Source organism: Hylobates moloch, unplaced genomic scaffold, assembly GCF_009828535.3.
Source record: "Hylobates moloch isolate HMO894 unplaced genomic scaffold, HMol_V3 SCAFFOLD_43, whole genome shotgun sequence".
In the NCBI taxonomy this organism is placed as follows: domain Eukaryota; kingdom Metazoa; phylum Chordata; class Mammalia; order Primates; family Hylobatidae; genus Hylobates; species Hylobates moloch.
In genome coordinates, this window is record NW_026652318.1 from 1,358,099 (window position 1) to 1,385,998 (window position 27,900).

Consider the following 27,900-nt stretch of genomic DNA (forward strand, 5'->3'; position numbering starts at 1 on the left):
AGGAGGGGGAGGAAGGAGAAGAGGAGGAGGGGGAGAAGAAGGAGGGGGAGGGGGAAGAGAAGGAGAGGGAGGAGGAGTAGAGGAAAAAAGGAGAAAGAGAAGAAGATGGGTAAGGGAAAGGAGAAGGAGAAGAACCTACATGGTGCTTGACACTGAAAAGGTTTGGAGCATTTAGCTGGGTGGAGGCTCTAAGGGAGAATATCAGAACATAAGAAAAGGCTATTTAATATGAGTTTATAGTAGACTGTGAAATTGATCTCTAATGTTCTTTGAAAGATGCAGGAAAGATTGCAATTCCTGTTTAATCACTTTTGACTGCTGTATTGGACTTCCCTGGATGTAACTCTATGCAGATACTGGGCTGTGTAGGGTCCAAGGAGTTGTTCAGGTTACATAGTTCTTGTTTTCCATTTTGGGAAAATGATACATTGTCAAAATTCTATTTTTTTTTTTTTTCCGAGACGGAGTCTCGCTCTGTCGCCCAGGCTGGAGTGCAGTGGTGCGATCTCAGCTCACTGCAAGCTCCGCCTCCCAGGTTTACGCCGTTCTTCTGCCTCAGCCTCCCGAGTAGCTGGGACCACAGGCGCCCGCCACCACGCCCGGTAATTTTTTGTATTTTTTTAGTAGAGAACGAGGTTTCACCGTGTTAGCCAGGATGATCTCGATCTCCTGACTTCGTGATCCGCCCTCCTCGGCCTCCCAAAGTGCTGGGATTACAGGCGTGAGCCACTGCGCCTGGCCCTCAAAATTCTTTTATAAAGAATTACTATTGAGGGCCATTTGACAAAAGACAAGTGCACTTTGTGTTATCTTTAACAGAAGGTAGAGATAAAAATAAACTTGCTCCAACATGTTTCATAAGACAAAGCACACTAAACCCGATTAAAATTCTGGTCATAAAGAGCAGCAATTTGGCAGGCCATAGTGAAGAATTCATAGAGCAGTAGTTACAGAAATCATATGTCCTACACACTTTGAGTACTTATGACCTTAAGCCAATTGCCTTTAGGGATGAAATTTTAGATCTTATAACTCCAAATTAGAGCTAATTCAATAAAACATAGTACTATAAGTCCCCTGTCTTCCAATTATGCATATAACTAGCATTTAATTTATTTCAGAAACAAATAATTTTAAGTATTTTTTATGAATCCTACTCGTATTTCACATTTCATATATTTTATTTTGCATTTTCCTCTACTAACTTCAAGGTTGTAGGTATTTTCCCCAACTGTAGCAGCTTTAGAACTGAAACACAATACTATGTTTTTTTCACAGTGCACAAAACATCCAATAATTTGATGGATTTTAATTATTTTTGTTATAAGTTATTCATACCTATTTATAAAGAAGGCTCCTTAGGCCTTCTTTGCAAAAACATGTTTGATCTAATAGCATCCTCATATCAATGAAGAAATTACTATCTCAACCTGGTTTCCGTGACACATGTCCATCGGCACATGGGATGGAGTCAAAGCAGCATATTGGTTCCCCCTGAACGAATCCCCTTCCGAGTCCCAGGAGGACACACATCAGTACACACTGAATGGGAAAGCTAGCAAAGACAAATATGATGTATTAACAAAACCCTTTGTCTCTAGTACTCCCGAGGCTGAGAAAGTTTCCATTTGAATTTCCGTGGAAGCTTTGCGATTTCCTGGGAAACCCAGGATACCTGAGTGAAGATAATGAACAAAGAAAATAACAACATGGAGAACCTAGAGAAGAATTTTGCTAAAGGAGAGTATCGTTCTTGATTCTAGAAATGCAAAGCTAATTCTAAGCCTCTTCTTTCTAACCTTGGGGATCCAGACCAGGCTCCATGCCTACAGGACTCCAGGGATTAGACCATTTGACAGGTCTGTTCCTGCTTGTGAAGGACCTATGATTCCAAGAATCATCTTGCAAGCCTAAAAAATATTTTCCCTCTGCAAGGTCTTCCCAAAATAGTCTTAAAATCAAAGCTGTGTCATGAAGGGTCAGTAGAAAAGAACAATGAAAGATCTGCTTTATCAGAAAAATGGGGATGGCAAAAGGAAAAGCAGACAAGGCATAGCATTGAAATATTTTCTTGCTAAATGAATTTCAAAATCTCAGTAGTAAACACAGGACTCCTTTTACATTCTACATGGATGTGCGCCTTGAAACCCAGAGTAAATGCAAGATTTGTAAATAGTTTGTTTCTTAATCCATTAGGGAGTTTCCTGTTTAAGAAATAAAATGCTTTTCCATTAAGCAAAGAATCATTTTGGAAGATGCATGATTACATTTATATTTATTTTAGAAATCAGAATTTTCATATGTTGAGTTTTCTGGAGTAAATCTGAATTAGATAACACAGAAAATATTACCAACCTCTGAGCTAGGTTATGGTACATAACATTACAGAAGTACGTATACACAATAGATAAACTTCTTATATGTTTTATGCATATATATCTGTAAAATCATATTTTAAATGCACTTTAAGGAGTAGCTATTACAGGAAGGAGTGAGAGCAAGCCATTCTCAAACTCTGAAAGATGAACAATAAAATCATCACAGAATGAACTAGAATTCCTTGCCCCGATCCAGTCTTCTGGAAAGAGCTCTCGATATTCCCTTATGATTATTATTATTATTATCATTTTTTTCATCTGTTGCCCAGGCTGGAGTGCAGTGGTGCGATCTCGGCTCACTGCAAGCTCCACCTCCTGGGTTCATGCCATTCTCCTGCCTCAGCCTCCCGAGTAGCTGGGACTACAGGTGCCTGCCAGCACACCCAGCTAATTTTTTGTATTTTTAGTAGGAATGGGGTTTCACTGTGTTAGCCAAGATGGTCTCGATCTCCTGACCTTGTGATCCGCCCACCTCGGCCTCCCAAAGTGCTGGGATTATAGGCGTGAGCCACCACGCCCGGCCTGTTAGTATCATTAACAATAAGCTGATACCTTTTTGTTCCATTTCTCAGTATTCCTTCCCTTCTCAACCTCTGTGATCTAGCTGCCAACCCACTCACCTCACTAAAACTCTTCTTGCCATGTCTGAGAGATTTTCCTCTGGCCACATTTTCTTTCAGCTTTCTTCAATACTTGATACTTTTGATCAGCCCCTCCTTGAAATGCAAGCTACCTTGGCTTCCCTTGGATCCTGGGTTTGGTCTTTGGTCCTCTGGTTTTCTCTTACTGTAAAGCAGGTCCTTCATTCTCTTGTCTTCAACCAGTATCTCTATAGAAGTACTCTCAAATCTTGATCTCTAACACCAACCTTTCCCATCTGATCTCTATTTAATTCCATATTCTAAGCTTCCAATATGTTCCTACATTAAGATTCCACCATCACCTCAAGTTCAACACGTCCAAAACTATCCCATAAACCCTCTTCCTCATTTCTGTCATCAACACCACCATTCCTATCCATCATCTCCAGCCTGATATTACTTGCCTGTATGGACCCCCTCTTCCACTCAAGTCCACCTTCTCACCAACCACCAGACTCAGTTTACCATTATGACTTAAATCATTATTTGTATTGACCTCTAATTGTTTGATGTAAAACACTTCCAGGTCCAATCCATCAGCAAATTTGATGTCTTCTACCTATAAGATATCCATAAGATATCCAGAATCTAATGACTTTTTGCCACCTCCATCACATCTATCCTGGGCCAAGCTACCTTCATTATTTTGGATGATTTTATGGTCTTTTAACAGTCTCCTTGGTTCTGTTCTTGCCCATCCACCCTACTCCTCCGGCCGATTTGCAGTATGGCAAACAGAAGGATACCTGAGTCGGATCATGGCTCTCCTCTGTCAAGGTTTTCATGGTTTCCCTTCTCACTCAGTGTAAAAGCCAAAGTCCTTCAAAAGCCAACAGGGCCCTGCATGATCTGTCCCTCTCTAACCTCTCTCACCTCCTTTCCTGCCGTCCGTCTCTTTCACTCTTTCCAGCCACACTGACTTATTTACTGTTCCTCCAAAGTGCCAAGCACACATGCCTCAGGGTTTAGAAGATGCTGTTCCCTCTGCCGGAAATATTCTTCCCCTAGATAATGCATGAACACACTTTCGTTTGAATTTCTGTTCAAATGTCACTCTATGGAGGCCTTCACTGACCTGACCACACTATATGGAATTTCAGTGCAACACTCCCACAGCACTCCCTATCTCAGTCCTGCTATTTGTTTCTCCCTGACGTTAACATCCTTTAAGATACAGTATAATGTCTCTATTTGTCTTGTTTGTTGCCTACTTCCTTCCACTGAAATGTTAATCCCATTAGATAGGGGCTTGTTCTGTTTTGCACATTGACGTATCCTCAGTTCCTATGCACATATGCTACTGTTCTCAACAAATATTTGCTCAGTTAATTAGGGGCAGTGGCCTTATTTTTGCAATGTTTAACCCAGAGTTGGATTTATAGTAGATGCTTAGTAAATTTGTATTGAATTACATTTGAAGCAATTTCATTATACAAACCTAATCCCAATTTTAATGTAGAAGATAAGAAAAATAAATCACTATACCCTAATGAAGATTATTAAAAGAAAAATCTACTATTAGATTTTACTATTTTTCTGTCAATCTTCAGTAGAACAAGCATTCTTTGAACCATGCATATGCAAAGAATAACATCTTCCTTTTCATGTAAAACAGTATACTGGGGACCTACTATATACCTACCAAAAGGAATACAAAAGTGAAGTCTCAAGCCCATTCATCAAGTAGCTCACCATTCAGAGAGAGCTCTGGGCCACATAAGATCACTTATAGCCTAGACTTAGGGCAGGGCAGCTCTGTCCTTTCTGCAATGACAGAAGTGTTACATATCTCTGTTGTTCTATATGGTAGCCCCTAGCTACATGTGGATATTGAACACTTGAAATGTAGTTAATATGACTAAGAGCTGAATTTTCCTCTTATTTTATTTTAATTAATTTGCATTTTAAAACTATCTGTGACCAGACGTGGTGGCTCACACCTGTAATCCCAGCACTTTGGGAGGCTGAGGCAGGTGGATCACAAGGTTAAGAGATCAAGACTATCCTGGCTAACATGGTGAAACCCCGTCTCTACTAAAAATACAAAAATTAGCTGAGCGTGGTGGTGCGCGCCTATAGTCCCAGCTACTCGGGAGGCTGAGGCAGGAGAATCACCTGAACCCAGGAGGCAGAGGTGGAAGTGAGCCGAGATCAAGCCACTACCAGAGCGAGACTCCGTCTCAAAAAAAAAAAAAAAAAAAAAAAAGCTATCTGTGGTTAGGCACTACTGTATTGGGCGGAGCAGGTTCTGGATCAAAGGCATAAAATGCTGCACAGCGCTCTGGCTCCTACAGTGGTAAACACTGACAAGTGGCTATTTTTACATCTAGCCAAAATATATTCAAGTGCTTCTTAAAGATAGACCAATAAACTACTGTGTATGTGTGCATGTCTGCATTCTTTTGTGAGCATATATAAGTCTATAGATGTTTATTGCTACACATAGAAAGCAGAGAGGAATAGTCTGACAGACAAAGATCTCACAGGTGTCTGGTACAGCACAGGAACTCAGAAATCTTGAGGGTTTATTTCACTTATTTTTAGATGCTTTCCCAGCATGATTTGGAAGACTATTTGGGGATCTCAGATCTGAGCTCAAGAGGGAAGGTACATGAAAAATAAACAAGATGAAAAAAAGACACCCTTTCCTCCAAAAGAAAGTCCTGTGTCAGCAAATAAAAAGCATTCTCTGGCTATGCTGACATCACTTTCATCTCTCTCACTTTTCCTGGTTCTTCCATTCTGAGATTCACATGGAAGATGAAATTGCCAATTCTTTTTCACTACCCTATTGATTTACTGTAACTCTACAGTTCATCTGGAAGTAAACATGGAACTGGATTATCCAAAGCTCTATAGTACTGGGCCAGGCACAGTGGCTCACACCTGTAATCCCAGCACTTTGGGAGGCCGAAGCAATCAGATAATTTGAGGCCAGGAATTCAAGACCAGACTAGGCAACATGGCAAAACTCTGTCTCTACTAAAAATACAAAAATTAGTCCAGCATGGTGGCACACATCTGTAATCCCAGCTACTCAGGAGGCTGAGGTAGGGGGATTGCTTGAACCGGGGAGGTGGAGGTTGCCGTGAGCCAGGATGGTGCCACTGCACTCCAGCCTGTGTGACAGCATGAGAAAGTGAAAGTGTTGGATATGTTTTACCATGGCCTTTGACTGGATCTTATCGCTGGCTATTACATGAAGATAAGATGGAAACTGGTATTTGTCACTAAGAATCACACAGGTAGAAGCATAGCCCACCTACAACTGAAAATATTCATTCAGTTATTAGAAAGCAATGCCAAATCTCAAATTACACATTTTCAGAATATTTTTATTGGGGAGGGAGGGAACTTAACAGTTCTTCTCCCTTTATTTTCACATCTTTCTTTAGACAAAAGGATTTCTGGTCCTTTCCTTGCTCAGTGGATGGGAGTGTGGAGTGTTGGAGGGAACCCTTTGGGCCTCCCTATGGACTCTTTCAAATCCACTTCCACATGCCCCAAGGGAATCGGAGGAGCTGATTATTTTTTTTTTCTTTTTTTTTTTTTTTATTATACTTTAGGGTTTTAGGGTACATGTGCACAATGTGCAGGTTTGTTACATATGTATCCATGTACCATGTTGATTTCCTGCACCCATTAACTCGTCATTTAGCATTAGGTGTATCTCCTAATGCTGTCCCTCCCCCCTCCCCCCACCCCACAACAGTCCCCGGAGTGTGATGTTCCCCTTCCTGTGTCCATGAGTTCTCATTGTTCAATTCCCACCTCTGAGTGAGAACATGCAGTGTTTGGTTTTTTGTCCTTGCGATAGTTTACTGAGAATGATGTTTTCCAGTTTCATCCATGTCCCTACAAAGGACACGAACTCATCATTTTTTATGGCTGCATAGTATTCCATGGTGTATATGTGCCACATTTTCTTAATCCAGTCTATCGTTGTTGGACATTTGGGTTGGTTCCAACTCTTTGCTATTGTGAATAGTGCCACAATAAACATACGTGTGCATGTGTCTTTATAGCAGCATGATTTATAGTCCTTTGGGTATATACCCAGTAATGGGATGGCTGGGTCAAATGGTATTTCTAGTTCGAGATCCCTGAGGAATCGCCACACTGACTTCCACAATGGTTGAACTAGTTTACAGTCCCACCAACAGTGTAAAAGTGTTCCTATTTCTCCACATCCTCTCCAGCACCTGTTGTTTCCTGATTTTTTAATGATGGCCATTCTAACTGGTGTGAGATGGTATCTCACTGTGGTTTTGATTTGCATTTCTCTGATGGCCAGTGATGATGAGCATTTCTTCATGTGTTTTTCGGCTGCATAAATGTCTTCTTTTGAGAAGTGTCTGTTCATGTCCTCTGCCCACTTTTTGATGGGGTTGTTTGTTTTTTTCTTGTAAATTTGTTTGAGTTCATTGTAGATTCTGGATATTAGCCCTTTGTCAGATGAGTAGGTTGCAAAAATTTTCTCCCATTCTGTAGGTTGCCTGTTCACTCTGATGATAGTTTCTTTTGCTGTGCAGAAGCTCTTTAGTTTAATGAGATCCCATTTGTCGATTTTGGCTTTTGTTGCCATTGCTTTTGGTGTTTTAGACATGAAGTCCTTGCCCACGCCTATGTCCTGAATGGTATTGCCTAGGTTTTCTTGTAGGATTTTAATGGTTTTAGGTCTAACACATAAGTCTTTAATCCATCTTGAATTAATTTTTGTATAAGGTGTAAGGAAGGGATCCAGTTGCAGCTTTCTACATATGGCTAGCCAGTTTTCCCAGCACCATTTATTAAATAGGGAATCCTTTCCCCATTTCTTGTTTTTGTCAGGTTTGTCAAAGATCAGATAGTTGTAGCTATGCGGCATCATTTCTGAGGGCTCTGTTCTGTTCCATTGATCTATGTCTCTGTTGTGGTACCAGTACCATGCTGTTTTGGTTACTGTAGCCTTGTAGTATAGTTTAAAGTCAGGTAGCGTGATGCCTCCAGCTTTGTTCTTTTGGCTTAGGATTGACTTGGCGATGCGGGCTCTTTTTTGGTTCCATATGAACTTTAAAGTAGTTTTTTCCAATTCTGTGAAGAAAGTCATTGGTAGCTTGATGGGGATGGCATTGAATCTATAAATTACCTTGGGCAGTATGGCCATTTTCACGATATTGATTCTTCCAACCCATGAGCATGGAATGTTCTTCCATTTGTTTGTATCGGAGGAGCTGATTATTAATACAACATTCAATGCACTACTTTTCACAAGTGGGATCACAGCGGTGAAAAGGAGGGCATTTGCTTTTTCCTCTATGCACCCCACAGACAAGGGGAGTGAACAAAGCCATCCAGGCTCTTCCTCAGATTTTACTTCTCATCCACATGGATGATGGAGTGAGTAGACCCACAATCCATTTGGCAAGCCCAATTCTTCTCTCTCTCTCTCTCTCCCCCGCCCATCTTTCACCTCCCTTCCCTCCCTCCTATCACTACTTTTCTTTCCTTGTTTTTCTCTGCCAGGAGAAAAACTTATGAGTATGTAGATCCCAAGACTTAACTTGAGAAAGGTGGTAGAAAGCACCACTTCAGCCTCACATCTAAGCCTTGTCATCCAACAGAGATAGAAGCCCTAATTTTATAGGCGTTTGTCTAGATAAATGACACTTTTTTCCCATTTTGTCAGTGATCTCTGTATCTATTTTCTGATAGTGGGAACTTAAGAATAGAAGTCAAATGATCATGAATTCCTCACCACTTTATATGCATTTCCACCGTAGCTTACCCTCAACCTGACTGACCCTACAGTTAAGAACATATGGACACATTTTTCCCTATCCCATCACATTCCCATCTCATGATATAATATTAACACACCATCTTCAATAGGATCGCCCATATCATAATTCCATAGTTCAAGATTGTCAATTTCTTCATGAGTGCCAGAATATTCTTATTTCCTGTTTCTTCTACCCCATGTCCTATTTTCACTCCAATGGCTAAAGTTTACTTTCTTCTTTGGAACCATGCAAAAAGCAACATTTGAAGCCCTATGTAGGAAATAATCTTATTTAAGAAGCAGAGACACCTGATATCTAATTCTGGATATATATTTTATCACTGTAAGATCTTAGAGAAGTTACTTAAACCTTCTGAACCTCAAATTCCCTGTAAGTGAAATCAGGCTAATGATATCTACATTTTAAGATTGCTCAATATATTCAATGAGATAACAAATGTGAAAATGTTCATCATACAGATTTCTTTTACCTTTGTTGGATATTTACTACAAGTATTTAATGAGAAAATCTATCTAGAGGTTTCCAGCCAGTGCCTGGAAGACAGAGCTCACAGCAGCAGCAGTTTGAGCTGCACGAAGCCCACACCTAAGGTGTCAGTTGTGTCACCCAACCTGTCTTTTTGGTTCTATTTCTCAGTACTTTCCTGTTCCCTCTACATCTGTATTTGCAGCTTTATAAGAAATACTCTGGAAATGCTACTTTGTACAATTATTTCAAATTCTCTCATTACTTCAGCAACACAAATAAGTTTATCATCATTCACATTAATAAGTCATGACAGCTGATACTTTAATGATCCATCCTTAGAAATAATGATAGAGCTGTATTTATAGTTCCTTAATAATCAATTTTTCCTAAAATAATCTCTTCTTATGTTGAAATATGTCATTGTCTCCGAATTTAAAATGACCTGTAAAGTTAGCATCCTCAAAACCCTAGCCATCTTGCATAATTACCAGGCCCACTTCAGCATGTTAGTGCATGAATCAAAACGGTCATGAATAAAAAGCATTAATATAGGCAAGAAACAAAGTGAGTTTCTTATACCATCCGTTGACCAACCAACACATATTTATTGACCACCTACACCGTGCTCCACACAGTGCTATAGAGTATTATGACTAGTGAGTTGTCAACATACAAATCACTGGGTCACAATCTCAAGCCAAAAATTAAAGCAGCATGCCAAGGGATGTAGAAGAGTCTCAAATTGCCTCTAAGTAGACATCAATTCACACTTGCTAAGGCCTGACTGAACATAGTAATTAGGGACAGCAGCATCACCACCATCCCTGTTTGTCTCTGCAACTTAACTCAGCCTCACCTGACCACCTTGCTATCTGCTGCAGTTTCCACAAGTATGGTTTGTGGTGTTGTTTTTTTTAAGTTAGTACCCAGCACAATAATTGGAGATACCTGAGGCAAATAATATAACCCTAGAATTCTTGAAGCAGCAACTGATAAGGATGATGCACCTGCTCCAACAATTACTGCCGGAAATGCTCCAGTGCTGTTCCTAAAATTGGGCCTGTTTTCTTCCTGCCCTGTAAGAAATACCAAAACTGCTTCCACTGATTTGGAGATGGTAAAACAGGTATCAAAGATCTGATAACCTAAAGTGATGTTGGGCAAAATATCCTTCCTCTTATTAATCTGCATGATCATGTGGCTCATGGCTTTCATCCAGCGGAATCTCCGAAAGTTAAACCTGAAAAAGAAATAGACTTTGTAGGTTATTAGGTGGGTCTTTGAGGGGAAAAGCAGCTTTTAGAGCATTTTGCCAGAACATCAGCAGGCACCTCACTTTTCTGAGTATGTTAGTTTTCCTTAAATGATATTACAAACTTGAAAGATTCAAGTATGAATCGTATTCATCGTTAATTGATTTGAGCTGAAAAGTACAATTTTGGATGTTTTCTTGCTCTGTATATCTTTCATATGCTACATCTCTTTAAACTCCTATATCTTTTCACAAAAATATTCTTATATTCATAATTCTATCCACCAAGCAGGGCCTCCAATAATCCCTCAATACATTTGCCCCGTTAATTGGAAGTCCCTGGTGTCATATGAGTCTCCTCTCTCTCCTACTTACCTTCTTTTGCTTTTTTCTGGACATTAATTATAATTATAAAAATTACATAAATACAAGGAAATACTTATGCTAGGAGTACCTAAAAGCAGTACATAAAATTTATATATACTATGACTCCAATTACAATAATTTTTCTATCCATAATTTCATTGTTAACATTGAGGTTTTTAATTGAAAATGTCTTTTTCCTACCACTCCTAGATATAACCAAAAACAAAATACCTCCTCCTTTCCGTTTCCTAGCCACTAAAAGGGGAATATATTTCTCTTGCAGTCCATCACCACATTTGCTTTTTAATTCCTTCTCCATTAAAAAAAAAAAATTTAACATTTAATTGCAAACTCTATCTCGCCAGTCTTAACCAAATCTTAACCTATTTGAGAGCAATTTCCCCAAGACCTTCTTTCCTTAATATCTTCTGTGGCTATAGTATCTAACTCTATGTATTCTATTCAATAAGTACGTTTTAAATTTAATATGTGATAGCAAATAGCCCTGTTGGCGGGGTGGAATTTTTCTCCATGTTTCTTTAATTGGGTTTTTAGTTTTGTTTTGTTTTTCATTTAATATGTAGTTATTGAGTTCCTCTGGTGATAGACACTGTAAATACAGTCAGGAACAAGATAAACACAGCACTGTCTAAGCAAAGAAATAGAAAAGTAGCCAAGCAATTTCAGCACAAAATGATAAAAACAGTGATGGGTTAAACCTGGGAGCTATGAAATACAAAGAAGGGGCACCCAGCTCTGAAGGAATTAACAGCTAAGCTGAGGCTTAAAGGATGACAGAAGAACAGGGGAAGAGCGCTGCAAACAGCATACCTGAAGGCGTTACAACAAGAGAACATGTCACATTCAAGGAATGCAAAGACCAGTATGTTTGGAAGAGACAGGGTGGGCGTGGCTGTGGCACAGTGAAAGGGGAAACTGGAAAACCAGAAGGTGCCAGAACATGAAGGGCTTTATCATCCTAAGATACCTAGTTTCCAAATTTACACTAATGGCAATATACATTTTTGAAATAAATATAGCAATATCATTTTTAAAATAGAATAGCAATACATTTCAAGAACTAGAAAAATATGCACTGGCTGTAATTCCTCCATCCATGAAAATTTATTTGAACAAACTGTTTTTCCCAAAGGAAAAAGTAATATGCCCCAACTGTTCATTACAGAATTATTTATAATATTGAAAAACTGGAAAGAACTTACATGATGGAAACATTTTTCATTATTTTAAAACTATTAGAGAAATTACACAGCAGCATATGTATAATATTGTGAAATGTACGGTATGCAAAGTTGTTTCCATACTATAATTAAAACTACATGTATAAAGTATACTAACATTTGGATAAGAATTAACAGGGAAATTTTTTTAAATGAGCACAAGATAATTACTGGAAAGGTGGAATTTGGGGTGATTTTTCTTTGATTCGTTGATTTCCATTATGATATTCACAGTATTATTATACAATGCATACATTTTTTCTTCAGGAAATTTCTCTATGTCCTACCTTTGTTTAGATTAATGAAAACAAAATTAAAATATTGCCTCCTTCCATTTTACTGCCTTTCTCTTTTCTAAGCAACATTTTCAAAATAGTAGCAAGTCTTCCTCTCTGGCCATATTTAAGATCAGTTAAAGTCATAGTTAAAGTCTGCCATACTTTAAGTGATGGCCGCCCAAAATTAGCCTATTGTTAAAATTGTGGGTTTCAGAATGAAATTTCTCCAAACTTCAACTTGAATTTCTAGATCAGTTATAGGTGAAGGTTAACAATGCCAAAGTGAAATTGTCCAGCTTAGGCTCAGCCTGGCTTCTAAGTACCTTGTAGGCCAGGCCTCCCGTGAGAACTCTCCCACTGGAGAAATTGCGTCACGTGGAGGAGTCGAGAGGCTTGGAAAACACTGAGGTACAGATGGGAGGAAGCAGTTGGCTCCTATACATGAAAATGAATTATATAGGCTCTAATTTTGAAGAACTATATCAAAAACTTTTAAGACATGAAATGTTTTTGATATTCATAACATATATTTAGGATGGATTCATTAAAATGCTGAAGAACATTTGAGTCTTATAACATAAAGATGAGCAATTTGGGTTTCAGACAAATCAAGCTGGGAGACAAGCAGAATACACACAATACCTTGCATAACGGATCCACATTGAGGACCAGGAACTGGCTTTTTAGATTGCCTGGACCACATGCAACCACTCTTAAGAGAAGAGGCAATCAGTAGACACCAACCCTGAGATGACTGGGCTGCCGAATAATCAGACATAGATTTTGAAGCAGCTATTACAACACTGTTCCATAAGGTGAGGGAAAACCCTCTTAAAGCAAATGTAAAAATACAAGTTTCAGCAAAGAAATAGAAGCTATTTTTTAACAGAAATTTTAGAAATGGAAGACCACTCAGCTTAGTTCATCCTTTTGTGAAATCTGCCCTGCAGACCCCAACCACTACCTCATCTTCCACTCCTTCTGTTGTGATGAAATCCCGATGGCAGGTGCTCTCTGTGTCCCAAAGAGCTCTGATATTCCCCAGAACCCCTGTCTATTGTAAAGATAACTTGCTTTACTGCTTCTACCACCTACCTCCTCTGTACAGCTCATTGCACTTGCACATGCACCAACTAAACCAACTTTCTATATGTAAGGCAGTGTGAGGCAGTGCAGAGTTCCCCAAATGAAGAGTTATGATATCAAATAAATTTGGGAAGTGCTTCATGCTTAGCCCTTTCTTAGACATTCACAATGCTTGTCGTATCCTAAATGTTTTATGATGTCTTGGTAGTTACCCAATTTTATCTGAACCCAGAATCCTTTTTTCAAGGAGCATTTATCCATTTGGAAAATATTCTTAGGGGGACATGCAAAACACTTGGCTGATTCTGAGAGCCTGAAATAAAACCACAACTCTGCCTTATGCTTTCCATGTGACCTTGTGTAAGCCATTTAACTTTTTTGAGCCTTAGTTTCCTCATCTGAAATGTGGACATAACATCTTCAACCAGCTGTTTTTTTAAAAATATATATATTTTTATTATACTTTAAGTTCTAGGGTACATGTGCACAATGTGTAGGTTTGTTACAGATGTATACATGTGCCATGTTGGTGTGCTGCACCCATTAACTCGTCATTTACATTAGGTATATCTCCTAATGCTATCCCTCCCCTCTCCCTCCACCCCAAAGCAGGCCTCGGTGTGTGATGTTCCCCTTCCTGTGTCCAAGTGTTCTCATTGTTCACTTCCCATCTATGAGTGAGAACATGCTGTGTTTGTTTTTTTTGTCCTTGTGATAGTTTGCTGAGAATGATGGTTTCCAGCTTCATCCATGTCCCTACAACCAGCTGTTTTTAAGATTAAATGGGATGTCTTCTATACCTAAGAATGAGTTAGCACTGAAGAAACATTCTCTTCCCAAGAGCTTCATCCCAGAAAAACAGGCCCAGATCCAAATTATTTTTTTTATTTCCTTAATGTCTAGAGTGTCAAGAAAACCAAATAACAAATACATGAAGTGAATAAATGCTATTGCTTATTTTCTCACAATTTTATGAAGAGGTTAAAATCAGCTTACTGATACCTCTCTGAGGCAGGTTCTGAGCTCAGGCCCTCATCTCCACAGGCCCTGCTGACTCTCTGGCCTCAGTGTCGACCATTTCTGTTTCTGCTCTCAGATATCCCCTTCTGGGTGAATATTGAAGCTGCACCCATTCCTGGCCTCCATCCTATAGGATAAACTGGCTTTCTTCCATTTCCTTACTTGTTATATTTTCAAGAGAAAAACTTTATATGTGATCTCTCAAAATATGAGAGAAAACAGAGCCAACTGCTTACAACTTTCTGAAGAAGGTAAATCTTATTGTTTCCATACAATACATTTTTATCTTTCTCTTTCTCAAATCTCAGCACTTACCACTTTCTTGTTTGTCATTCCAAATGCCTCTGCCTCTTGTACTATTCTCTGACTCTTCTGATCTTCCACTATGGTAGTTCATCAGGCAAGCTCTCTCCCTAAATTCTCTTCAAAAATGTCCTGTCCTCCTCTCTCTGTCTACCTTCCCCACATTTCCATTCCCTTATAGCAAGAAGGACCAACTGAAAAATAACTCATCCTTTTGGGTGAATAACTAATAGTCACTGTCTGCCCCTGTCACTTGCCAATAAACTGTAGAATTTTTAAGACTAAAAGCCAACTTAAAGGCTGTGGTGCTCTTAGTGCTCTCTTGTATCTTACTCTCCACTTCTTCCTGACAATAAACAAGAAGTCACAGCCTAGAAATTTGGTACTTTGCCTGTTTTCACAGTTTCTAACTTCTGCAACTATTATTTGTTTTACATACCTGTATTGGGTAGGTTTGTCTTATTTCACTTATTAACTTATTAAAAGCACATTGTATTTTCTTTCATGTACACATATATCAAATGCATATTATAAAGCCAAGCAGTAGCCACTCAAATCCTGATGGCATTGATTATGAAAATCCCAAAATATTCCTGATAGGTGAATTATTTTCAGAATGGGATGTAGTTACTTCTCATCACTATTGCAACCACAATGTATATGTCTATTTTTAATGAGGAGGAGTGGAGTTTAATTTTAAAACATGTATATTGGCTTTTCCATTTAACCTTCTAGGAAAATAACCTTCAGAAGTTCCAATGCAGAACAGATAACAAATTAAATGATTCTGCTTATGAATATTAGTGCATATATTCTGTCAAACTTTAAGTTTTCATTTTATGTTATTAAGGATTGAAGAAGAGAAAAACTATGATAAATAATGAACTGAGTCTACCATAATGTAGGTGTAAACAAAAGCCTTTCTCATCTTTCTTCTTTTTGCTTCACAGTAAGAAAAGAATTAAAAGATCTAGGAAAAAGATAAGTAGAGACTGAGTACAATCCTTTCTGCCAACAAGATTATTGTTGTTCCATCCACTAATGATATCTCAAATATGGGGCATAAAATATAATCAAAGGACAGTAGTTGTAATTAGCAAAGATTTAGTGTGTACAAAATTATTTAAATTTTTTTACAATATGCATTTACAATTTTAATAGCCATGCAGCATCATGGAAATGGTTTCTACACAATATAAAATGCCAAATATAAAATTGTGTCTGTGCTGTGGTCACAACTATGCATAAATTATGGATGCATTTGTATAAAGGGCTAAGAAAGCATATAGGAAAATGAAAAGATCTGCTTTGTTATGCGAGTAGAATGGTGGATAAATGTTTTATTTTTAATTTCTAGTGTTCTTTTTATAGCTGAAGTTGGGGGGTGATCTAACACATTTGCCTTTATTGTAATGGATTACTAGCAATTTCTGATTATCAGTCATGGATCCCATTTCTTTACATGACAAGTTAGAGTTAGGGGAGTGCAGGGCAGAACCCTCACAGCAGCTGAAAGAATCTTGCCATTAACAGTAGCTCAGAAATAAGTTAGTATTCCCATACTGTGTACTTTCACTTGATGAGAGTTTAGTCTATAACAATTAATAATAAACCTCCAACACTGCAATTCTGCATTACGGCTTCTCAGATCTTAATGTGTACATGAATCACCAGGAGGTCTTGTCCAAATGCAGATTCTGATTCAACAGGTCTGGGAATGTAGCCTGAGATTTTACATTTCTAACAGTCTTAGGTGAAACTGATGCTGCTGGCCCACAGACCACCCTCTGAGGAGCAATGTTCAGCATCATATAAAATCCGCCTTTTTTTCTGTCTCAGATACAGAAGTGGAAAATGACCCACTTGAGACCAAGCTTTTCCAGTTTCTAAATAATCCTAGAATGTCCACCTAGGGGAAACTGAGGCCTAGTAACAGGAAGTACCTATCCTGCACCAAAGAGTTAGGGTCAAAGTCCAGGCTAGTATCACGGGTGCCAGCTCCAGACTCTAACCTCCCACACCCACCACCTGCAACTGATGTAAAAAGAAAGCTAAAAGAATAGCTTACCCTTCAGATTTTGCTGATACTGGCTCCAAAGTAGACTCATTTGCTGGGATGGTCCTGGAGTGAATAGGAAACAGTCCTCCAATAACAAGGGAGTGGTTTTCGGCGTCTACATACCCATTCAAATCAAACTTGCCCAGCAACCGGCAGGTCTGTTCTTCTTTGTCTTCTTTGGCTTCAGTGCTCAATTCAGCCCATAAAAATGCAAGAAATTCTAGAACCAAGCATTTCCTCTGGTGGCCATTTTAATAAGGTGAGTTTAGGGGAAGTGACCAGTGTTGAAATTATACAAGTTTTAATGAGGCACCTTGATAGAGCTTTACAGTGACTGTGCCTCATCCCAGGGGACTCTGCCTGCTGCTATTTGCTACATAATTGTCATGTCTCCATCAATCAGGGAGCCTCACACTCACTTGCAATTTATGGATCTGGACTAGGAGCTAAGCAATCCTTTCGAAAAGAGACTCATAAAAGCCTCTTTTATACTTAGAAATAATATATAATAATATAATAGTGGGTTTTGCATTTAAAAGAGTCATTTCATTTTCTAGAAATTGTTTCTTTCTTGTTTAACTTATGTCAGCCTCAATCATTCTCACTTCGGCCTCTCTTGTGGGAGCTTCTCTCACCCCAAAGCTGAGGAAGGGCATCCTGCTTCATCACAGAGTATAAAAAAGGTGACGTCAGGCCAACCTCTCTTCTTCAGAGTATAGAGAAATTTGAGTGGAAAACCATGAGATTTGGAATGGAATACATCATTTTTTGTCTGTGTTCTGCCACTTTCATTAGCATGGTGGTGGGAAACTTATTTAATTTCTGTGCCTCCCTTCCTGCCTCTGTGACTAGGAGATCATAAACTACCTTAGAAACTTTTGTAAAGCCCATAAGAAGTCAATGAACATTTTTTGTATGCATCATTTTCTTTAACCTACACGTCTTAAGCAAAGCGTTGCCCTCAGCTCACATTGCTGCCTTTGTCACTGGTGAGGCTCATGTCCCTGGGTTTCTTCCTGAGAGCTCCTTCTCCTCCCTTTCTTGCCAGGCCTCTCCTAGCGGTGTCCCCCAGTCTTTCTCCAGGTTAACTCACCATGGATTCCCAGTCCCTTGTCTTGCTCTTTGCCCATCTCAAACATTTCCCCTCAGAGTATAAATTCACAGAAATATTTTCAGAACACAATCCACCAATATATGAAAAATCTGTATACCCTTTGATCATGTGATTTTACCTCAAAGTATTTATCTCAAGGAAGCAATAGAGATCCACACAAAAATGATGTATAAGGATATCGACCACAGTTTGATTTATAATAGTAAAAAGGCAGCAAACTAAATGTACACAATGGGGAATTTTTAAATCAATTATGATTTATTCATGTGATATAATGCAAAGGAGCCATTTAAATCATGTTTTGGACAAATGTTTATGCATTAGGGAAAAGTTCACAATATGCTTTAAATGAGGATAACCAATTTTAAAAGCAACAAACAAAATGGCATTCTACATTTCTAAAATTTAGCAATATTTTATAGCTGTCTTTCACCTATATGTTTCCATTAAAAGAACTAAAAGAAACCACTGTAAACCAGATGTCAAAAGAAAGGAAAAAAATTACCTTTCCCACTACGTTAACAAACCAATCATTTTCATGTTTCTATGTTCGTTTCCAGTTCAAAATGACAGTCATGCAGTGCTTTTTAGTGCTATATTATGTGTGATTTTAATTTTTCATCTTTACACTTTTCTACATTCCCCATCTGTTCTACAACACAATTATAGTCCCTACATATTCACCACCCTGATATTATTAATATTACCAGTCAGCTGGGACCCACCTCCCCTTCAACAGGAAGGTCATCTCCTTCACTTTATCCCCACTGAAGGATTTCCTATTTGTTGTCTAAGTGTAATCTCCACCTGACCTGGGAAATCCCAAAAAAGAGTCTCCCATTACTACCTATTGGTGAAATCCTAGGCCCATGCCTCCATCTTCCCATAGCCATCTGCCTTCACAAGTGAGCTAGCAGATGACATAGCCCTGGGCCCTGACTGAGTGACATCACAGTCTGTCAAATGTCTCACGAGTCTCAGTTTTCTAAAGTGTGGATGCTCCACAGTTTCCACCCTCAGGCTTTCAAAATGATGCTGACAAGTCTTAAAGGAAAGACTGATTCCCAGGGGAATCTCTTCAGAGTTTGGTTTCATCCAAATAAAAGGACACTCTGGGTGATAGACTACACCTCCCTAACAGCCTGAGAATCCCTCTCTTGAGCTGTAAGGGTTTAGTCCACAGCTTTTCTCAGACCTATTTGGAACTATTCCTCCCTCATTTGTGATCTCTCTTTCTTACCAGAAGGCAGCTGTTTCTGAGCAATTCTCTCTTGTTGTCAAGGGCTACCCTTGCACAAAGGTATGTTTATCACCAAAGCTGACTTGCCTTAATCTTCTAGTAAAAAAAAAACTGTGCTCAGCCCTATAAAAAAACCATTAAAATAGATGATTTTGTGTTATATTAATAAGAACAAAAAGCTAGCATTTTTACTGCATTTTACATTTTACAAATTGTTTTCACATACTTTATTATTCCTGTAGGTCAGGAACTAAATTCAGTGTTAATAAGGTTTCTGATTTGGGCAGCAGCATCTGGTGTCCAGTGCTTTTGTAATTCCCAGGATGATAGTATATTTTACCAGGGCCATGGTGATTACATCTTCCAAATGCAGTAGACAAAGCATAGGAAAAATAACATCCATGCTCTTAGGCAGAAGGTCTTTATTACATGCACGGTGATGGATAATTCACACCTCATAACACTCTATGTGGCTGGTTTTGTTTTGTTCACTTTATGAATGAAGAATCATGAGCTCACAGATCCAGCATATGTTAAAGTGCAGACACCAAAGCTCATATCCTTTCAGAGGCCTAGGGTTAGAGAGAAAGGACATGGACCAAGTCCAGGAGCAGGAATTGGAGGTGTAGCTTTTTCACCGTGTGATCCTCTCTCCATCTCTTGGACCTCAGGCCCCTCATCACCAAATAGGGGGCTTCAGGCTAAACAGCTTTCTTTCTTAAGGGTCCTAACAGAGTCAGCAATGTTGTGGTTCTGAGTAAGCCATTCCAAGGCTCAGATTCAATGATAGCTTAACAGTGTGCTGCCAGAGCAAGCAGTAGCAAACTGTTTCATTGACTATCAAGGTGAAACTGTTTTCTCAATAATACTTTGAACCTAATTACCATTGTCACATGACTCTGACTTCAAGGACCTCTGATCAAGGCAAAAAACACCAGATGAATGTTGGTGCAAAAGGCCATGGGTGTTTAATCCCATGTATCCACACCAAGACTCCTAGGCCTGAGACTATGAGCGTATGTTTTTACCTCACTCCCCTAGACATGTTTGATCCTTGTGGTTCTCCAAGGACCCTGGTGAAAGTTAGGCTTCCTTCCAGGAACAATAACACATTCTGTCCAGACTTGTCTTCCCCTTCAAGCAAAAGAAAACACCTGAGCTCCTAAAGACTCTGGACCCATGTCATTAACGAAGGCTAAGAATATTTAAAGCCTGTTATACGGTTTCCAGGAAAAGCTCAAACCCCAAATCTACTGCAGATAAACACTACTGAGTGCTTCTGAGAAACTGGGGCATTACAGCCATCCCAGTGCACTTACAGCTGGGTCACAGTCATTTGGTCAGGCACAGTTTGTCAGATGTCATTTGACTTTTATATTTCTCTATGTTACTTGGAATCCTAGGTGATATTCATGCCATACCAGCAGATGAATAAACACACTAGTCTACTTTGTTTTATTTCCTATGCAGAGCTATCCTACCCAGTCAAGAAATGAACATAACACCTAGTTACATATATTTAAATTGCTGTTTTTACTTGGCAAAATCTATATTACAGCTGACCCTTAAACGACATGGGTTTGAACTGCATGGATCCACTTTCATGTGGATTTTCTTCTGCCTCTGTCACCCTCAAGACAGCAAGTCCTCCTCTTCCTCCTCCTCCTCAGCCTACTCAGTGCGACAATGACAACGATGAAGACCTTTATAATGATTCACTTCAACTTAATACATAGTAAATACATTTTCTCTTCCTTATGATTTTCGTAATAACATTTTCTTTTCTCTAGCTTACTTTATTGTAAGAATACACTATCTAATATGTATACTAAATATGTGTTCATTGACTGTTCATGTTATCGGTTAGGTTTCCAATCAACAGTAGGCTATAAGTAGTTAAGTTTTGGGGGAGTCAAAAGTTATACACAAATTCCCAACTGCACAGGGGAGGGGGTCAACACCCCAACCCCCATGTTGTTCAAGAGTCAACTGTGGTTTTTCAGATGTATGTCTCCAACAGTTAAAAAATGTTTACCTATAATATGAATTTTGTGACATTATGACATTATGGCTTGCCTGTATCTTTATTGCAAGAAGAAAAAAAGACTAAAAATAAATCAGCTTTCATAAGTGCGTTGTTATTATGATATTCAAGTTATTAATGAGAGGCCTTGGGGTGTGTAAAAAGTAGGCTTTTGGATTTTTTAACACATCAATACTAATCACTTGTTACAGAACAGCCCCTGTGTGTCTAAACAGAGAAAGCCCTCAATTACAGCAAAGGAGAAAGACACTCAGACACTGCAGGCATAAAAATCTTTAAACAGCTGCCTTGCTGAATTGAGAAAGCCACAGGTTACTACCTCGTCTGCTGCATCTATTTTCAGGAAAACAATTTGACAGCCTGATTAATCTCCTACCTCAATATCAGCTGACTCAAAAACAGCAACTCTTACCATACAGAACCTACAGCATCCTCTTTCTCCTTGGAAGCATCACATGTTGCAGAGCTATAGCATGCTGCGGCTGCAACAAAAATCATGAAGATGGTAGGCAATTGACTAAAGCTGGAAAACTGTTATAATCACAGCCTTGTAGAGAATAAACATCTATTTTTTAAAAAATTTGAAATGAAGAAAACTGACCAGCTGTAATTCTCACTTAAAAAATTAAGTATGCCTGCCTGCCTCCAATCTTCCCTTTTAATCTATTCCAACACTGAAAGAAAGTGATCACATCAATCTCCAGACCAGTTTTTACATTTTTTACAGTTTATCGAGATATAATTTACATACCACACACCAGACGCATTTAGGATGTGCAATTCAATATTGTTTTAGTATATTTACAGAGTATGCAATCATTGCTGCAATCTAATTTTAGAACACTTTCATCATCACAAAAAGGAAAATTATGTCCCATTCGTCCCTCACTCCAAGCCTTAGGAAACCACTTACTCTCCTTTCTGTCTTGGTAGTTTTGTCCATTCTGGACATTTTATTTAAATGGAATTACGCAATATACGGGAGTTTTGTGTCTGGTTTATTGATACAGCATGATAGTTTGAAGTTTATTCATGTTGTAGTATATATTAGTACTTCATTTAAAAAAATCTTTATTGAGATATAACTTATGCACCATAAAATTTACCCAATTGAAAAGTACAATTTAATGGGTTTTAGTATACTTAAAGAGTTGCAACTATCACCATGGACTAATTTGGGAATATAGAATCATTCCCCTCTCTGTCCGCTACCACCCCCAGCCCTAGATAACCACTAATCTACTTTTATGTTGGTAAAGATTTCCTATTCTGGACATTTATATAAATGGAATTACAAAATATGTGGCCATTATTACTGGCTTATCTCATTTAACATGGCATTTTCAAAGTTTGTTCATGTTTTAGTATGTATCAGTACCTTCTTCCTTTTTATTGATTTCTTTTTATTGCCAAATAGTATTCCATTGTATGGATACACCAGATTTTATTTATCCATTTATCTGTTAATGAAGATTAGGATTGTTTTCACTCTTTGGCTGTTATGAACAATGCTGCTATGAACATTCTTTTTTTTTTTTTTTTTTTTTTTTGAGACGGAGTCTCGCTCTGTCGCCCAGGCTGGAGTGCAGTGGCGCAATCTCGGCTCACTGCAAGCTCTGCCTCCCGGGTTCACTCCATTCTCCTGCCTCAGCCTCTCTGAGTAGCTGGGACTACAGGCGCCCGCCACCACGCCCGGCTAATTTTTTTTTCTATTTTTAGTAGAGACGGGGTTTCACCGTGGTCTCGATCTCCTGACCTCGTGATCCGCCTGCCTCGGCCTCCCAAAGTGCTGGGATTACAACCGTGAGCCACCTCGCCCGGCCGCTATGAACATTCTTATACAAGTATTTGTGTAAACACATGTTTTCAACATTTTGATTTTCATATAAACATATATTCTCCCACATCCAGGAGTAAAATTGGTAAGTCACATGGTAACTCTATGTTTAACATTTTGAGAAACTGCCAAACTGTTTCCTAAAGTGGCTCCACTATTTTACATTCCCATTAGTAATGTATGAGGGTTCCAACTTCTCTACATCCTTACCACCACTTGTTATTCTCCTGTTTTATTATAGCCCTTCTAGTGCTTATAAAGTGGTATCATTGTGGTCTTGATTGGCACCTCCCTTACAGCTAATGACTCAAAGAAAGCTATATGCTTTCTTCTAGATGTTTTCAAATTTTAATTCTCACATCTAGGATTATGATCTATTTTGAGTTAATTTTTGTGTGTGATATTATAAGGTAAAGCCTAAGTTCTTTTTTCCCTTTTTTTCCTTTTCTTATAAATAACCAACTGTCTCTGCACCATTGGTTGGAAAAACTATTCTTTTCAACATTAAATTGAATTATGTGGCATCCCTGACAAAAAATAAATTGACTGCCAATGTAAGGATTTATAATCTCAATTCTATTCCACCAGTCTATACGTCTATCCTTTTGCCAGTGTTGTGCTGCCTTCATTACTGTAGTTTTGTTGTGATTTTTGAAATCAGGAAATGTAAGTCCTCCAATTTTATTCTTTTTCAAAAGTGTTTAAACAATTCCAGGTCTTTTCCATTTCCATGTGCATTTCAGGATCAGCTTGTCAATTTCTGGAAATCCTCAGCCAGCTTAGGAGTCTGATAGAGATTCTGTTGAATCTGTAGATTGATTTTGGCAGTGTTGTCATCTTAATACTAAGTTTATGTATCAGAAGACTCAGATCATTTGCAAGGGCTCTTCATCTGCCTCAGATCAAATCCACCCACAACAGGTCTTACAAGGTCCATCTTGGTCCAGCCCCTAGTTAAGTAATCAGTTGCCTCTTTGGCAGCACCCCCTCCCATTGCCACCACAAAATACACTACAAGCCACATAAACCTGCCTTTAGTTCCTTCAATATATGATGCTCTCTTTTATCTCCAGGTCTGTCCTCACTCACATACACTGCACATTCTCTGTGTCAGGGGCTTTCTCCCTTGTGCCCCATCCCTGATTCACTTCTTTTCCTTCATGTCTCAGGTCCCTTTCCACTTTCTCTGAGACTCACATCCTGAGATATGCAGCTCCCCACGGTCTACATGACTTGCCTTTCTTTGTTCTTTCATGGTGGACTTTAGTTTATTTGATGGAAAACATTGTTCAAGACTTCAAATTGGTTGAAATGTCTTGAATGAAATGAATATCACTAGTCCCTGTTTTAGGGAGTATTAGAAATTTGGGCAGTTTTACAACTATTCTTGTGTCTTTAAACATTTTTATAACTCTTTACAAAATGTTCAGGATTTGGAGAAAATATTTTTTCTAGTATTTTCCTCCAGTTGGTTGTACCTGTTCATACCTATTGGAACTGTTTATAATGGTTGTTGCAGTTTGAATAATGGCCCCTCAAGGTGTCCATGTCTTCATCTCTGAAACCTGGGAATATGTTATATTCTGTGGCAAAAACAAAATCTACAGACGTAATTAAGTTAAAGACTTTAAAATGAGGAGATTAACCAGGATTATCCAAGTGGGCTCACAGTTGAAATCACAAGTGTCCTTATAGAAGGGAAACAGAGAGAGATACGACAGAGAAGAGAAGAAAATGTGAGGAAAGCAGAGTCTGGGATGCTGGCAGCCTCTCCAAACTGGAAAAGGCACGTAGTTGGATTCTCCCCTCATAGCCTCCATAGGGAACTAGTTTTACTGACATCTTGACTTTAACCCAATGAAACTGATTTCAGAAACTGATCTCCCGAGCTGTAAAAGAATAAATTTGTGTTGCTTTAAGCCACTAAATTTGTGGTAATCTGTTATAGCAGCTAAAGGTAATACAATAGTAATGGGTTGTAAATAACCTAATATCCAACAAAAGGGGCTAGTTGGAATCAACTTGGATATCCAATAACATGCCAGTAGGAAACAATCTACATGCCCACAGGAAGAAACTGGTTATATAGATTCTGATAAGTTTCAGAAGAATAGGTGTGGTTTGGTTTTCTTCATCACTCAGGCTGGAGTGTAGTGCTGCAACCTAGGCTCACTGCAACCTCCACCTCTCAGGTTCAAGTGATTCTCATGTCTCAGCCTCCTGAGTAGCTGGAATTACAGGCATGTGCCACCACGCCCAGATAATTTTTGTATTTTTAGTAGGGACAGAGTTTCACCATATTGGCCAGGCTGGTCTCGAACTCCTGACCTCAAGAGATCTGCCCCCCTTGACCTCCCAAAGTGCTGGGATTCCAGGCATGAGCCACCCATCGCACCCAACCTGGTTTTCTTAATGCATTAAAAAAAGATCTGAGAGGCTATAAGTGGATAGGACAATGAGTATTCTTTATGCTATTCTTTTTATTTGTTTATTTCATCTTCAGTGACCCAAAGGCTTCATTGTTTTTGTAATAATAAAGGAGAAAAATCAATAAAAGAAACTTCAGCAATGAAAGGAACAATAAGAAAATACAAGGAAAGGATCTGGAGTTTTTAAGAGCCTGAGTGGATTGTATGATTTCTTAATATCTAATTTATATGCATCCAGCTTCTCCTGTACTATTTGTTCCACAATGTTTTCGAGAACATTGCCATCTTGTAAATTGGTTGAAAATGAGTATTTCTAATCACTGGTTCCCATTTTTATAGCTTTTGTATGTACTATAAATACTATATAATAACCTCTACTACTATATTTATGTGCCATAAGACAGAGTTCTTGTCTAGAAATGATCATTTGGATGGTGAGAATCAGTAAAACTAAGTAAAATAATTGGAAAATGAGGCAATCTGCAATAAAATGTTGAGTTACACATCTTGGATTTTAAGCGAATGATATGTGGTGGTCATAAAACCATAAACATAGCTTTCCATGTGCTTAGATTATTTATCCACATCAGCATCCCCGACTGTGATTTCAAAATATACCAGTTAACAATAACATTACTAGCAATGATAACAGTACTATTAGAATAAAAGTGTCTTATATTCCACAGTATATGTATCTCATTGTTCAGTAACCCTTACAAAAACCATGTGCAGTAAAAATACTTCACCATTATTTATACTTTACACATGAAGAAGCTGGAGCTCAGAAAAGTTTAGCAATATAATCAAGGTCACAAAGCTCCTTAGTGACTTAGATGATTTTCTATTTAGTGACCTGCCAATGGGAGGTACAGATATCCCAGATCCCCATCTGTCTCTAAGAATCAAAGATAATCACCAGTAGCTCCCCTACTCCATTGGGGATTTCCAATGAAGAGGAAAATGTGGCAAGAAATTTCTGAGTGACACCTACTCAAAGCTCAAGGAAATTTCTTGCTGAGTTCATTGCTGTGATGCCTAACACTGGATGGCAGTGTTGCACTGGGCAGAATTTATTAAGTGCCTAAGGGTCACGCAGGTCCGTTTGTTTTTTGTTTTGTTTTGTTTTGTTTTTAATTGTATATATTTAAGGTGCACAATTTTTTTTTTATATTAGTCCATTTGTTTTTAGAAGTAGGTTACTGTTGGCTGGGTGCAGTGGCTCATGCCTATAATCCCAGCACTTTGGGAGGCCAAGCCAGGAGGATCGCTTGAGGTCAAGAGTTCAAGACCAGCCTGGCCAACATGGTGAAACCCTGTCTCTAATAAAAATACAAAAATTAGCCGGGCATGGTGGCGCATGCAGGTAATCCCAGCTACTTGGTAGGCTGAGGCACAAGAATCACTTGAACCCAGGAGGCAGAGGTTGCATGAGCTGAGATCATGCCACTGCACTCCAGCATGGGCGACAGAGCGAAACTCCATCTCAAAAAAAAAAAAAAAAGGTAGGTTACTGCTCAACTTGCCAGAAGTGACTTACTATATTTGTGTTAAACACTATTATGATGTGGCAGAATGAGAATTTGTAATAATTCCAAAGTGCACTAAATGCAACTTTATTTTCTACAATTGTCCCCATCTTGCTCCAGCTGGCTCTGACTATAGTTCTGCTGATGGTCATTAAGGTACAGTTGAAATGGTGTTGGTGAGTGTACTTGTCTGTTTTCACACTGCTATAAAGAAATACCTGAGACTGGGTAATTTATAAAGCAAAGAGGCTTAATTGACTCACAGTTCCACATGGCTGCGGAGGCCTCAGGAAACTTACTAACACAACCCTGGGGGAATGTGAAGGGGAAGCAAGCACCTTCTTCACAAGATGGCAGAAGAGAGAAGAACAGGGGAAACTGCCACTTATAAAACCATCAGATCTCGTGAGAGCTCCTACTCACTATCATGACAACAGCATACGGGAAACTGCCCCCATGATCCAATCACCTACCTCCCTTGACATGTGGGGATTACAGTTGGAGATGAGATTTGAGTGGGGACACAGAGCCAAACCATATCAAGGAGGAACACTTGATTCTGCTAAAGAAGGGTAACAGCATCTCTTTCTAAATACTGTCTTCAGGTAAAGACTCAATATAATTCAGATTTACACTCTTCATAACAGTGGTTTCTCTCCTCTTAAGGAACTTCCCCATCCAATTCTCCCTTCCTCTGAGACCCATGGAAAGCTTATTACAATGTGGGGAAGAGCCTCTGGTCCACGTGCCACATTCTGTGTCCTTGCCAGCCTCAATTCATTTGGTCATTGTCACAGCTACCATGTTGATAGACATCGACAAGATTGTAGATATC

At 38.9% G+C, this 27,900-nt stretch overlaps 1 protein-coding gene across 1 annotated transcript in view; it reads right to left on the bottom strand.

Annotated features, from left to right (window-relative positions):
• The window catches only part of LOC116463582 (vomeronasal type-2 receptor 1-like), a 20,369-nt gene extending 2,494 nt beyond the window's left edge, over positions 1-17,875 (bottom strand). The window contains 8 exon segments of the mRNA XM_058434741.1: positions 1,431-1,497; positions 1,499-1,555; positions 3,420-3,578; positions 4,549-4,657; positions 6,148-6,281; positions 10,219-10,510; positions 16,885-17,114; positions 17,846-17,875. Of these exon segments, the coding sequence (XP_058290724.1) occupies positions 1,431-1,497; positions 1,499-1,555; positions 3,420-3,578; positions 4,549-4,657; positions 6,148-6,281; positions 10,219-10,510; positions 16,885-17,114; positions 17,846-17,875 (1,078 nt within the window).
• Positions 17,876-27,900: the final 10,025 nt, after the last annotated feature.